Genomic DNA, 14,458 nt, shown 5'->3' with positions numbered 1-14,458 from the left:
CCTGCTCAGAAGTACCACCACCCCATTCATCTATCTGACACTGCAAAATGAGGTTCTGTCCTTGGAATTGTTATTGTATTTTTCCTGTCAAAAGCAAATACTTGGGAGGGGGCACACAGAGTAATCACTAACTCTTTTAGGAAGAAAGCCACAGGAGGAGGAGAGAAGGGTGTGGGGCAATCGGAAGCAGCTGGGTCTCTGATATTAGATCTGGGTTCAAATTAGAAATTGAGTGAATTTAAACAGATCAGTCCACTGTGTTGAGTCAAGGTTTCTTCATCTATGTGACTGGGTAAAAACCATTAAATGGTTATTATTAGAATGCCATAAAATAATAAATATTAAAGATTATATACTTGGTAAAACACTATCCAATGTCTGGTAATACTGTTGTGGATTTTGTTCAGATCTGTTTCAAGGGGTATTTCTGCAAAACTGCACATTACTGTAGATTTGATGCCTGCTTTGCCTCACATGAACGTCTGCTCTGGGAATAGAATTGGGGTAAAACAGTCAAAGTGAAGTGGTCGCAGAACCACTGCCTGCATTCTGTCACTATGTGGCATTAAAGCAAGAGACTACAGTCACTGCAGGAATGCTGGGCAAGGCATATTAATTAGTGCGAGAGAGAAAGCCTTCAGAAGTAGATCAAACCATCAATCGGTCATAAATGACTTTCCAATACAACCTGCTATTGAAGATTACCTTGAAATGCTATATTCTATTTATGTTTACCTTGGCCTTGAGGGTGACTGCAGATATTAAACTCTTGAGAGAGAGTGACTGAACATTTGGTCATGGCGTCATAGTTGTCCACCTCTGATTGGGACCCTAGACTCCATCTTCCAAATTCCAGGATCATGGAATATGAAAGCCCAGTTTTTTTCTACTTGTCCCAGAGAGTTGCGGGTGTGGGATCCACTCATTTGTGATTCCAGAATTGTCACACTGGGTGCTGGGATGAGACAGTCAGCAGCCTGGACAAGGTGTGTGGTTAATGCCCTTACCTTCTCCAAATGGAAGGACCTGCAGTGACAGGTTTCCTGTGATAAGTTCCATTACCCTGGACACATCAGCTTTCTTTCTTTCTTTCTTTTTTTTTTGACTAACCACTAGGTCATTTGAACTAAAGGCTGTTCAGTCTTTAAAAGGAAATGTTAAGGGAGCTTAAGTGAAACACTATAGTAAAAAAAGAAAGATGGTACTTTTAGTGATTGATATAATTTTCCTTTTTTTTAACTTTCAGAGGGCTGTGTGTGTATAAGAGAAATCGGAAAAAAGAAGAGAGAGGAAAGGAAGGAGGGAAGGAGAGAGAGAAAAAGAGAGAAGAGAAAGAGTTGAAGGGGCCAGCATGGGGCCCATCAAATATTAACTTCACTAATATAAGAAAAACTGCTTTTCAGAAGTTTCTAGATATGGTTGGGTTGCAGAAATGAAGGCATGTAATAAATCTTGCTTTTGGCTTTATCCACGCCTTTGGAACAAAGGTGACCTTGCCCAAATCTCCTGGATTTAGGCAAGCGTGAGAACCTGGGGCCAGTGAGAGGCTTTTCCTCATTTCTGGGGCGGTGGGAAGCTGAGAGGCACACAGCAAATGGAGGGAGAGAGTCCAAATCTGCTTTCCCCACTGCTTTCCCAAGTGTGGAAGTATCAGAGATAACATTAGCAAAAGATTAACAGCCTGCCCTCTGGCTAACAGCCTTGGTTCCAGCCAGCTTCATGGACACTGTCGTGGGCCTTTTCAAGTGGTGCTTTTGACAAGAGGTTTCAATTTATAGGTAATCTGCCCAATAAGTTTCATTCTATAGTTACATTTTCCTTAATAAAAATTTAACAATCTTTACAACACATTATTTCTTCTGTAAGCTTTATGTTTTTCTTAAATATCTTTTGACAAATGTACAGTCGGAAAGTCTCCCCGCATCCTCCTGAACATTCATACCCATTGAACTGCTGTGTCCCTAACACCTGCCAGACTACATATCAAATCAGCGTAATGGGCACACTTTAAATTGGATCCGACCTTTACATGGATCAATTCATTTTGTAATAAAACAATTTGTTGATCTCAGACCTGTGCCCTCCATACGTGGGGGACTAAGGAACAGCGAACTCCTAACTGAGCCATACACGAACCCCTACACTGTCCAGTCCCTCGTTGTCCCATCTGACCCACCCTTCTATTTTGTCATTACTCAAGCATTAGCCTTCTCTTGGGGGAAAATACATTCAGTGGTAAGATATTGCCTAGTGTTAACCAGTAGAGTTGGTTAATTGATCAGTTTCTATTCAATATTATTCAATACCTGTTTATAATAGGTCTTTTTGTCCCTACAGATTTATCTTCTCAAATATTCATCTTTTGTGTATTTTCATTTTAGCTGGCCTGAAAAGTGTCAAAAATCCTATTAGAAAATCAAAATCACAAGACACAGGGTTAGAAGAACCTATACTGATCTTTAGACAGAGCACACTCACAAGGTCAACAGCAGGATAGAATGACCAAGGCAACACAGAACAATACAATTGCAGTTCTAATTTAGTCAGCTCAGATGATACCTAATAAGCATTCTCCATAATTCGCTACCTAGGGTCCGTCTTTGCAACCTTTAAAAGATGCACACGCTTCTGTTTTTCCTATCATTTAAATATAACATAGTCAATATTCTCATGAACATAGAGTAAGGTATTTGTGCACCTCAGATGTCTACTAATATAATCAGCAAGAGATACAGAATAGAACCCAATCTACTGGACAACACAAGGATAAACTTCAAAAATGTTTAAGTACCATGTGGAGCTTTGGGAGTAATTATTTGATGGTCTATGAATTCTTGTTCTGAGGTACAGAAGAAAACTGCAATGGGTGGATTTCCTTTGTAGAAACTTAATGTATATGGAATTTATTGAGTCTGAGTTCTGCTTTAATTGCAATTATTCCCAACAATCTACTAGCCATTTCTTTACGGTAATCATATCCTATTCCAGGACTCAAATGATTCACTTTTATTTGAAACAGCTATTTCTTAGACTATAAAGACAAATTTGAATATATAGGTATGTACACTTATATAAATATATATAATTACATATAAAAACCTGTATATGTATACATATGCATGTTTGTATATATGCACATACATAAAATCACTTATTATAAAATATGTTAATAATAAATTTTATATAGAAGAAAAGTTTAAACATTCTGAGGGCAATTGCAAAACAACAAAGTGTTGTCTAAATAATGTATAATAAAAAGTTCTTGCCCATCATTACCAGAAGGAGTGGACAATATTCTTCAGTATAAAGATTAGCAACCATCATTCCAAGTGGAATAAACGTTTCCTATTGTGTGATTGCATTTTATGTGTCTGATTTAACAAAAGATCTCACATCTAAAACTGAGAGGTTCCTTTGCCTGTGCTGCAGTTTATAGTAAGTGGTGAGCATTATAATCACGGAAGAATAATTATGGCTAACCTGTGGATGTTTAAAAACAAATACACGGCTTAGGCATTTTATGGTTTGTCCATAACGATGATACACTTCACCAAATGAGGACATGCTTCTTAAGTCAACTTACAGACAAACCCTGGCCCTACCTTCATGGGCGCCAGCTGGATGGGCGTGATGCACGAGGGGTCCACCATGGGCTTGGGCCTGTTGGCCGTGTCTGCCAGCAGGCTGTGCCACTGCTGGGGCAGGCCTGTGAACTTCTGCTCTTGTGGGTCAAACCCAGTATGGACCCTGTGCTCGAAGTTCGACGGGCCGGATATTTCTATCTTTTTCTTTTTCTTTCCAAACATGATGCAGAAACCTGGGAAATGGAAACAGAAAAGATGCAGCTATTTATATCCTGCCAGCTGAAGACCAAAGGAAAACTAATTCATTCACAGTTACGCTTTTTCATTAATTCCTCTGCACCAGCAATTTTCAACCTTTTTTTATCTCTTGGCACACATAAACTAATTACTAAAATTCTGCAGCACACCAAAAAATACATTACATTATCTTTTTACCCAATCTGATAAAATAATAGGTGTAATTTTGATTCATTCATACTGGAAGGCCATTGTGGTGTTTGTCATTTTATTATTTGACATTCAAAGAAAAAAAAGGCTAGTGCCACTGACTAAATAGTCAGGTGTTACATGTTTTAAAAATTCTTTCAGTACCATGATCTTTTCGTGGTATAGAAAGCATGTGAGAGAACCTGGGTTTGAATGCCAGGTACAAATTACTTATTCTCTGTGATCTTTCCCTCCTTCCTTCTTTTCGTCTCTTCCCTTTTTCCATCATTAAAATTTCTGTTTCTTTTTTGTACTCTTGGCAAGCAGGATCTTCCTGTTCCTTCCAGTTTTCTCAAGCTCCTATTACATCCCCCACTGGGTATCTAGTCTGTTTGGGCTGCTAAAACAGAATACCAGAGTGGGGGAGGGATGCTTAAAAAACACAGAAATTTGTTCCTCAAGAGTTCTGGAGGCTAGAAGTCCAAGATCAAGGTGTTGGCAGATTCAGTGTGTGGGGAGGACCTGCTTCCTAGATGGCTGTCTTGTTGCTGTAACCTCACCCAGTGGAAGGGACAAAGGTGCTCTCCCAGGCCTCTTTAATAAGGGCCAGATTCCATTCATGAGGGCTACACCCTCATGAGCTAAACCCCTCCCAAAAGCTCCACCTCCAAGTATCACTGCCATGGGGTTAGGGTTTCAACATAGGCATTTTGTTGGCTCACATTCAGATCACCGCACTGAATATATATTCTATCAATAGTGACAAGATCCTTCACAACCTTAACTCCCAGACTCTTCCAAAGTCCTTTCTCCCATCTATCCTGCTTGTTATTTTTGGACTAGTTTAGAAAACTAATATGAGGTGCTAATCAAAAACTAATAAAATATGATAAAAGCTCAAAATGCCTTGATTTGCTTCTCCTTGAAAACTATATATATATATACATACACACACATATATATTATATTATATATTATACACACATATGTAATGCATATATACATATATATATAATTCCTTAAGTACCTTCCTACCAGTAGGTTCATAATTATTGATCAATTGATTTTAAACTTTTGAGTGCACCAATGCCAAAGTTTAAAACAGTGAAGGAAGCCAGTTATGGCAGATTGTCCCAGGAATGACCCCAGACATTCACGTCTCCCAGGGTCCATGCCCTGGGTGGGCCTCTCCCACACTGACTCTGAACCTGAACATCTAATTTGCTGTAGCCCATAGGACAACCGAAAGCATGACACAATCTGTGCTGCTGCTCTGGAACCAACAGCCAGCACGAGGACCAGGCTACCCTACTGGAGGACGACAGGCCATGTAGCCCAGCCAGCCCTGGAGGAAAAGCTGCCTCGCTGACCTGCAGCCATCCACCAGGTGAGCCCAGGCAAACAAGCAGAAGGACCATCCAGCTGAGCTGGACTCAAAGTGCTAACCTGCAGAATCAGGACACGAATAAATTGCTGTTGCTTTATGCCATTATATTGTGGAGTAAATTGTTGCAGGGAAAAACCTTACTGTCACAGAAATGCAAAGACCTGATTATTATTCCATTCCTTGCATTCTCAGAGGCCCATTTTTCTTTCTGTTTTTGCTGCTTCAAAGTCTCAAGTAACAATGTCCAATCTGGGTAACTAATTGTGTTAACTCAGAGGAATCTTGACTGTGATGCCGCTGTCCAGGTGGTTGAGGGCCTGGACTGTTTTCAGTGGCTGGGAAGTCATGCCAAGGAAGTAAGGGCTAGACACCACCTCTCAGTGTTATTCAGTGAAAATAAAAATACACTGGAAGATATAATTTGGTCACATGTTGGCTAAGTCCACTTGACATTTTAATAAACCTATGACCATTTTTTAAAACAATCATTTAGAAAAATTATTTTAGAAGAGTTCCTGTGCATGTATTTATACCTGAACAAGCACTAAAAATGTAAGGCCGAACATTTTTAGAACCAGAATAGAAATGTCTCACTATTCTCTTCCTGACTGAATTTCCCAGTGGTTGCTATGCCATTCAAGTGAGAGTATAAAAAAGAAAGTTATTAATGAATGAACACTGTTCTTGTTTTTAAATAAGACATTTGTAGAGAGAAAACCCAAGGCTGAATGAATTTACCCATGTTGCATCCTGTGAAACTATACAACTGTAACCTAAATGGTAATAAATACAGTCCCGCACTCTAAGAAGTTTGAGTGAAAGTGTTACAGAGGAAGCAACTGAAAAGAAAAATAAAAGTTCCGAATCCTAAAGCAACGTTCCTGCGAAGCTCACACCCAACTAAACGCAGAGAGAGACTCTCTGTGGTGTACAATGGCAGTCTAGTAGCCGCAGTCATTACTCGGATAGCACTGAGGAACCCCACACTCAGGAGGAAGGCAGACCAAGCCCTCATGCTTTCTAGCACTGTGGGGCAGAGGCAACATAGCAGGGAAGTGAAGATCTGCTTGGGGCACGGTCTCTTCTCTCTGATGAGTCTATGCTTAGTTGGTGCCTGGCATGGTGTTCAATGTTCAGTGTGTATGATCTCACTTAAAATTCACAGTAACCCTATATCTGGCATCCCCAAGGCCACTCCCAAGTTTGATTTGCTAGGAGAACTCACAGGACTCAGCGTACAATCATATTCATGGCTGTAATTGATTATAGTGGAAGGATGCAAAGCAAAACCAGCAATTGCAAAAGGCGTGTGGGACAAAGTCTGGAGGGAACTGGGCACGAGTCCCCCGGGGGCCTCTCCCAGAGGACTCACACAGGACGTGACTAATACCTCCAGCACTGAATTGTGACAACACATGTAAAATTGTGTCTACCCAGGGAGCTCATTAGGGACTCGTTATCTAGGGAATTTATGGGTCACTGAAGCACCCTCTGCCGGGTCTGTGCCAAAATTCCAGATTCCAGAAGGAAAGCAAGGGTTCAGCACAAACCATACTGTTAGCATAAACTGTTTCGTCACAGTAAGCCATTGTTATGGGGGAATGAGGGGAACCCACCTAAAACCCAAGTTCCCAGATGCCAGCCAAGGGCCAACTTAGCAAATAGGCTTTTCTGGGTAGGCAGTCTCAGGCTGGCTATGATAACTGTTTTCTTCACAGGAGGTGTTATTGTCGCATCTCCATTTTACAGAAGCTCAGAGCCCAGGTTAGAAACTGGCAAAGGGGGAGGGTCCGAACCTCAAAGCGCATGCTTTTCATCACTGGGCAATGCATTGCTCCCTGCATTGGCCTTCTCTATGGGACACAATCCTGCCCTTCTTAGAAGTCCCTGTTCCCCTAGAAATACATGTTGGTTGGTGGATATGGTGAGATCTAATAAGGTAACTCTGAGATTCTGGGAATTTCTTGGGTCCTCTCTTATCTCTCCAAAGATTTCAGCCCTTTTTCTGAGACTGAGTAGAACTCAGTCACTAAGCAGGTAAGGCTGGAGGGCTGCTGATACTGCTCAAGTCAAGGCAACCTCCAACACAGAAGACCGTGCTATTCACCATCCAAGTAAACCAAGAGCACAGAAAACCTCCTCCTGCTTCTGAGTTCTAGCAGGACCTTTTGGAACTGTTTGGCAGCATGGACAGAAAAGGGGCCACATGCTAAATAAACCCAGCAAGCTCAGGAGAGGCCTGCATGGTGACCTTACAAATGCCGAGACTGAAAGTTACCACATAGGATGGTCTGAACATGAAACTTCCTGGCTAAAAGCAGGTCGTGGCAGGTAGTCAGTCCTAGGCTAGTGTCTTCCCTGATGAAGGGAATATTAGGCATTTTGAGACTTAATCTCTACCATTTCCTAATTTCTTTGTTTTATTATTACACAAAATGTGATCATTCACCTGCTAGTTTTCACTAACCAAAGTGTGCTCCTGGGCCCTGGGTGGTATAGCTCAGTGGACTGAGCATGGGCTGGGAACCAAAGGGTCACCAGTTCAATTCCCAGTCAGGACACATGCCTGGGTTGCAGGCCAGATTCCCCAGTAGGGGGCACATGAGAAGCAAACACACACTGATGTTTCTCTCCCTTTCTTTCTCCTTCCCTTCCCCTCTCTCTGAAAACAAACAAATAAATAAATAAATAAAATCTTTTTTTTTTAAAAAGTGTGTTCCTGGGATTACCATCTCTCTGAAAGGAGTATTGGAAAAGAGAGAGAGATTTGAGTCCTTAGTCAAATAAATGTGGGAAACTATGGGTTACACAGTGGCGATAATGAACTCCTTTAGCTTTACTGTGTCTACAAAGCATTTTAACTGCCCTTCAATTCTAAACAACAGCTTTGCTGGATAGAGTAATCTAAGTTGTAGGTCCTTCCTTTTCATCACTTTCAATACTTCTTGCCAGTCCCTTCTAGCCTGAATTTTTTTTTCTCAGAAATCAACTGACAGTCTTATAGGAACTTCTTTGTAGATAACTCTCTACTTTTCTCTTGCTGCTTTTAAAATTCTCTTTTTATCTTTAACCTTTGGCATTTTAATTATATCTTCTGGAGTGGTCCTCTTTGTATCCATCTTGTTTGGGACTCTCTGTGCTTCCTGGACTTGTATGTCTATTTTCTTTACCAAATGAGGGAACTTTTCTTTCCTTTTTTATTCAAGTAAGTTTTCAATTTCTTGGTCTTTCTAATTCTCCTTCTGGCACCTCTATAGTTCAAATGTTGGTACATTTGAAGTTGTCCCAAAGGCTCCTTAAGCCAGCCTCATTTTTTTTGGTGATGGGGGGGAGGGGTAGGATTTTTTCTTCTTGCTATTCTGATTGAATGTTTTTTCTTCCTTATTTTCCAAATCCTTGATTTGATTCTTGGTTTCATCCATTCCACTGTTGATTTCCTGCAATTTTTTAAAAATTTCACTTCTGTAACCTTCATTTCTGTCTGGGTCTTTTTTTATGCTATTGAAGTACCCCAATGAGTTCCCTGAGTATCTTAATAACCATTGTTTTGAACTCTGCATCTGTTAGATTGCTTATCTCCATTTTGTTTGTTTAGTTCTTTTTTTTTTTAGTTTTGTTCTGTTTTTTTCATGTGGAACAAAGAAACACATTTCTTGGTCTCTTCATATTGGCAGCCTCCCTGTGTTTGTTTCTATGTATTAGGTAGATCTGCTTTGACTCTTTATCTTGGTAACATGGCCTAATGTAAAAAAATGCACCTGAAAGTTGGATGGGGTGGAGACTGATGAAATTACTAGGGTAGGGCAACCAATGTGAACAAAGTTGCTGGAGTCTCAGATATGGTGCCATCTGCTCTGTATCTCTGTGTCGGGGGAGGGCTCAGAAAAGGGACAATGGCTGCTGCCTGGTCTATGAAGTTTTGTCTGGAAGGAAAATGTCCCCTGACACTTGTTCTGATGCCAGACACTTCAGTTTCTCCCCATATGCCTCTGGTACCCTTCAAGCTGCTGTTCCAGGGCTGGAGCCCAGAGCGGAGCCCAGAGTGGAGCCCAGAGTGGAGCCCAGACTTGGCTCTTTATGGCTGGTATTGACTATTTAATCACAAAGTCCTATTCCATTACCAGTATGAGATTACTGTTACTCACAGTGAATTTTAGGCAGAATCAATAATCATGTACCTGGAACCAGCCTGGGATGCACAGGTGGGCTGGTAGGGTGGGTAGATGGAGGCTGTGTGACATCATAAAGCAACAGGGAATTTGAAGATGAACAACAACAAAAATACATGTCACCTAGCAAGACATAAGGTCTTTTAAAAATGAAGGGATTATTATAAAGAAGCCCATTACAACAAGAGGAGAAAGACAAGAAACTTTGGAAAAACCAAAAATTGGAATAGAAAGATAACATAATAATAATAGAATTCTTGGCTCACTAGTAAGCAGTGACAAAAATCACAAAACATAAAGACCAGTCACTGCTATAACTAAAAATAGCCAAAATAATTTTAATGGTAAAATAGAAGAGGCGGACAGCTTGCATAATAAAGCTAAATTCTATCTATTGTAGCAAAAAAATAAAAGGATGGAGTTGCCTAAATTTAATATGGCTGCATACATATATTTTTGTCCATATGTAAAGTACTGAAGAAAAAAATGCCCAAACTGGAAAAGCATATGGTTGCCTCTGGGAAGCAGAATTTGGAGTTATCATGGGGCAACCCACTGCATTTCTTACACTTTTTGGCAAGCCATGTGTCTTATATTTCTGTCCTAAAATATTTTCAAACCAATTGGAAACAAATATGTTAAAAGAAGCATATACATCAGAATACATTCAAATAAAAACTTTAAAAATCCATCCTATAGGCTAATATTCAGATGACGACTTGGGCTTCCAGAGGGCACCAGACCATTTAGGTTCTCCCTACCTGGAGAATGAGTGTTAAGATGTCTGAACCATGAGCCGATTTCTAATCTTGGGCCCTTTTTACCCTTGTTTCTATTGTTCTACATTACTTGCTAAAGTTTTTGAGTACTGGCAAATTCCACCTAATTCTGTGGTAGCCAAATCCACTGAAAGTGGTGTGTAGTTTTGGAAAAAATATTTTTTCTCTGATTGTTGAACTGCATATTAGCAATTGGATGAGCAGATGGAGGCATGTAAAGAAATCATATATGACAGATAAAACATAAACAAATGTCCCCTATTTCTAGCCTCTCCAAAATGTCTACCAGCTGACAGGTCCTCAGCTTATGGTATAAGCATTGTGTTAGTCAGGGATCTCCCTAGAAACCTAACCAACAGGATTTACTATAGGAATTAGCTAATGTGGTTATGTTGGCCAAGATGTCCCATGACCTACTGTCTGCAACCTGGAGAACCAGGAAAGTTTGTGGTGCCGTTTGAGTCCAGAGGACTCAGAATCAGAGGCTGATGGGGTCAGTCAGATTCTGAATCTGAAAGCATGAGATCTGGGAGCACCAATATCCAAGGGCAGAAGATGGGTGTCTCAGTTCAAGCAAGGAGAGCAAGTTCACCCTTCCTTTCTCTTCTTGTTCTATTTGGGCCCCCAAGAAATTGGATGGAGGATGCCAACCCACATTGGAGAGGGCCATCTGCTTTATTCAGCTCATCAGCTGAAATCACAGTCTCTTCTAAAGGAACATCCTCATGGACACACCCAGAAATAGTGCTTACCAGCTATCTGGGGTCCCTTGGCCAGTCAAGCTGATATATAATATTAACCATCATAAATATGAGGAGGAGAATTGATAAGAGCATTCATGTTTATGTAAAAAATAAAGTGGTCTTGCAAGAAGATATTAAAACTACCTGACTGCAAACATGCTTACTGGCCCAGAAAATCAGCACTAACTATTTTTTTTTTCTTCCTGAATACTTTTGGCTCAAGAAGTCAGTTTCAGGACTATGAATTCCATTTTCAACTTTCATGCTCAAAGTCTAACTTTTTATATATATACCTGGTAATTATATATTTTTTTACAACTTGCAACATTCTTTATTAATTTGTAGAGCTGGAATAATCAGTAAGAACATTTTCCTATCAGTGACATACTAATAGAAAATAGCTGTACTTTTCAAAATGCTGGCAATGCTCACAAGAGATTTGAATGGGGTTTGGGCTGGAATAATCAGTAAGAACATTTTCCTATCAGTGACATACTAATAGAAAATAGCTGTACTTTTCAAAATGCTGGCAATGTATGTAATTACATATTATATTACATAATAATCATACCAATAAGGATATACTCATGGATTTTTAAAAAGGGGTTTCCCCCTGGAGAGTAACCTCACAGTGTGATTGGATAATAAATTCCTAGCTGGGAGGGTCAGCCCCAGGCCTGTAACTTCTTCAGTAAAAGGTTACTGTTGCCTTCAGCAAGCCCTCCCCACCCCCGGCCATTGTTTCTGTGCATCCGGGTCAGTACACTTTTGAAAACGCCTCTTTTCAGACTCCTCCTAAAGCAGACCAACCTCAAAAGAGCATATAATCTTAATTAGCCTGTGACTAGCCCCATTTTCCTTTCTCCCACCTTCATGCCACCTTCCTGACACTGCCTCCTTAATTTCAAATGCACAAAACAAACTCCACAGCAGTTATTCTCCAGAGCATGTGAGATCTTGCTCCCAAACATATGTTGTCGGTTTGGCTCAAATAAACTCATAAAAATTCTCTATAGGTCTGGCCATGCCATACGTTGCCATATTGCAGGAGCTTTGACTGGGAGGAGGCAGTTAGCAGAGAGGGGCCTCTTCAAGATGGGGGTGGGGTGGGGCAGGGACACTATGAGAAGTGGTGGAGTTCATCTTTTTGTTCACATTCCCCCTCACCATCTCAATGGTATTGTTCTAACCTTTGGCACGGACAATGACAACTACTTAGGAGTATGTTTGCAAGCCCTAGAGCTGAAGTGAGAAGTCAGTAGTTACTGAGAAGTCTAGTAATTACTAGACTCCTAAGGTTTTCAGCCAGCAGGACAGCTGGATTCTTAGAATAAGAGCGGAGAATAAAAAGATGGTGCCTTTAATGTACATCTCAAGAGTGATTCTTTTCTCACTGACTCCCTCATGAGGAGATTTTTCCTTTCATGAGGAGATTTTTGAAGAACTTGGTAAATGTAATAATGGCTATTTAAGTACTTTGGAAACACCCACCTGTGTTGAGATAATTTAGGTTTAATGACGGGCCTGTCATGGGTAGAAGAGAGATGGCTGCTTGAGAAACTGTACTGCGGCAGGGACAGTAGCAGCCACACTCTCCCCTTGTTGAGATGTCACTGCTCAGACACCCATTTGTCACAGCCTCAGCATCGGGAACAAAACGCTTCACCAGGCTTTTAGTTATACTGCTTTTAGGTAAAATATAACACTCATCACACATTTGAGATTCAGAGGAAAATATAAAAAACCTGGGATGGGCCCTGGCTGGTGTCGCTCAGTGGACTGAGTGCTGGTTTACAAACCAAAAGGTCACTGGTTCAATTACCATCAGGGCCCATGGCTGGGTTGCAGGCCAAGTCCCTGGTGGGGGCGTGCTAGATGCAAACACACACTGATGCTTCTCTCCCTCTCTTTCTCCTTCCCTTCCTCTCTCTCTTAAAAATAAAAAAATGAAATCTTAAAAAAAAAGTTGGGATGGGTTCATAATATAATCTAAAAATAAAGGTGTAATGGAACTACCTTTTAACCTGGCAATTCCATTGCTGGGATTATACTCTAAGAACCCTGAAACACCAATTCAAAAGAACCCATGCACCCCAATGTTCATAGCAGCACAATGTACAGTAGCCAAGTGCTGGAAGCAACCTAGGTGCCCATCAGTAAATGAGTGGATCAAAAAACTACAGTACATTTACACAATGCAATACTATGCAGCAGAAAAAAAGAGCTCCTAGCCTTTGCAACAATATGGATGGATCTGGAGAACATTATGCTGAGTGAAATAAGCCACTCTGTGAAAGACAAATAGCATATGACACAGGTGGCAAACACAAAGGCCCTCCACCTTGTTTTATCCAGCCCAGCGCCTTGTTTCTACCTGGTGGCAGCACCAAGCTCCTTGCCCCTAGTTAAGGAGCACTTACATTTATACAGTCCTAAAATTATATTTGGTCCTTTGGAGGCAACTGTGAGGCTGATGTGGCACTTAGTGAAAAATGAGTTTGACACCCCTCGCATATGATTCCCCTATAATTGGAACCTAATCAACAAAACAAACACGCAAGCAAAAAGTAACCAGAGACAGTGAAATGAAGAACAAACTGACAGTAGCCCAAGGGGAGGTGGGATGGGATAAAGGGGGGAAGAGAGGAAGGGGTTTTCAGGAAGAACTATACAGGACACATGGATGACACCAAAGGGGGATGGGATCGAAGGTGGGAGGCAGGGATGGCTTGGGGTGGGGGAAGTGGTTGAGGGAAAATGGAGACAACTGTACCTGAACAACCATAAAAAATGTAATAAATAAATAAATATGACATTGAACTTTTATTTATTTATTTATTTTAATTGTTGTTCAAGTAGTTTTCTACCTTTTACTCCCATCCCACACTGCAAAATCTTTTAGCGAAGTTTTCCTTCAACAAAACTTGCCCCCTTCCAGTAAACCCACACACTGCAAGCAGACCAGTCTTCCTAAAATGCAAATATGATCGCATCCTGCTCTTTCTTTCCTCAGCCTTTTCTATGACTTCTCATTGACCTTAAAACCAAATCAGACTCCTCATCACAGCTCACAGGGCTCCCTGGGTGCACTCCTTGCACACCTCTCTGAGGGCATTATCTCCTCTCCCCTGCATGGAATTCTCTGTCCTCAGTCACCTCCATTACCTTAAAGGCCCTGTACCCACCTCCAACTTCTGCCTCCCCTGCCCCGGCATCTCAATCCTCACCCTAAGTCTCCCTTCTGGTCTCAGATCAAAAGTAGCTTCCTCAAGGAGGCCACTTTTGAACCCCAGAATCCCTCTCTTCTTAATTCTCCACAGTCTCTTGTATAACTATTATGTTACCAAAAGTAAAACAAGTCATGAACAGT

General features: G+C 41.0%; 1 protein-coding gene across 2 annotated transcripts in view; it reads right to left on the bottom strand.

Moving 5' to 3' along the window:
• The window catches only part of PAK5 (p21 (RAC1) activated kinase 5), a 290,608-nt gene that overhangs the window by 92,336 nt on the left and 183,814 nt on the right, over positions 1–14,458 (bottom strand). For both annotated transcript variants that reach the window (XM_037136449.2, XM_053671246.1), the window contains exon 3: positions 3,603–3,817. In XM_037136449.2, coding sequence (XP_036992344.2) covers positions 3,603–3,806 — 204 coding nt within the window. In that variant the 5' untranslated portion in view covers positions 3,807–3,817. The remainder of the gene's footprint in view (positions 1–3,602; positions 3,818–14,458) is intronic.

This window comes from Artibeus jamaicensis, unplaced genomic scaffold, assembly GCF_021234435.1.
Source record: "Artibeus jamaicensis isolate MK-2021 breed Jamaican fruit bat unplaced genomic scaffold, CSHL_Jam_final contig_685, whole genome shotgun sequence".
NCBI classification, from domain to species: Eukaryota; Metazoa; Chordata; class Mammalia; order Chiroptera; family Phyllostomidae; genus Artibeus; species Artibeus jamaicensis.
This window is presented reverse-complemented; position numbering and strand designations above follow the sequence as displayed.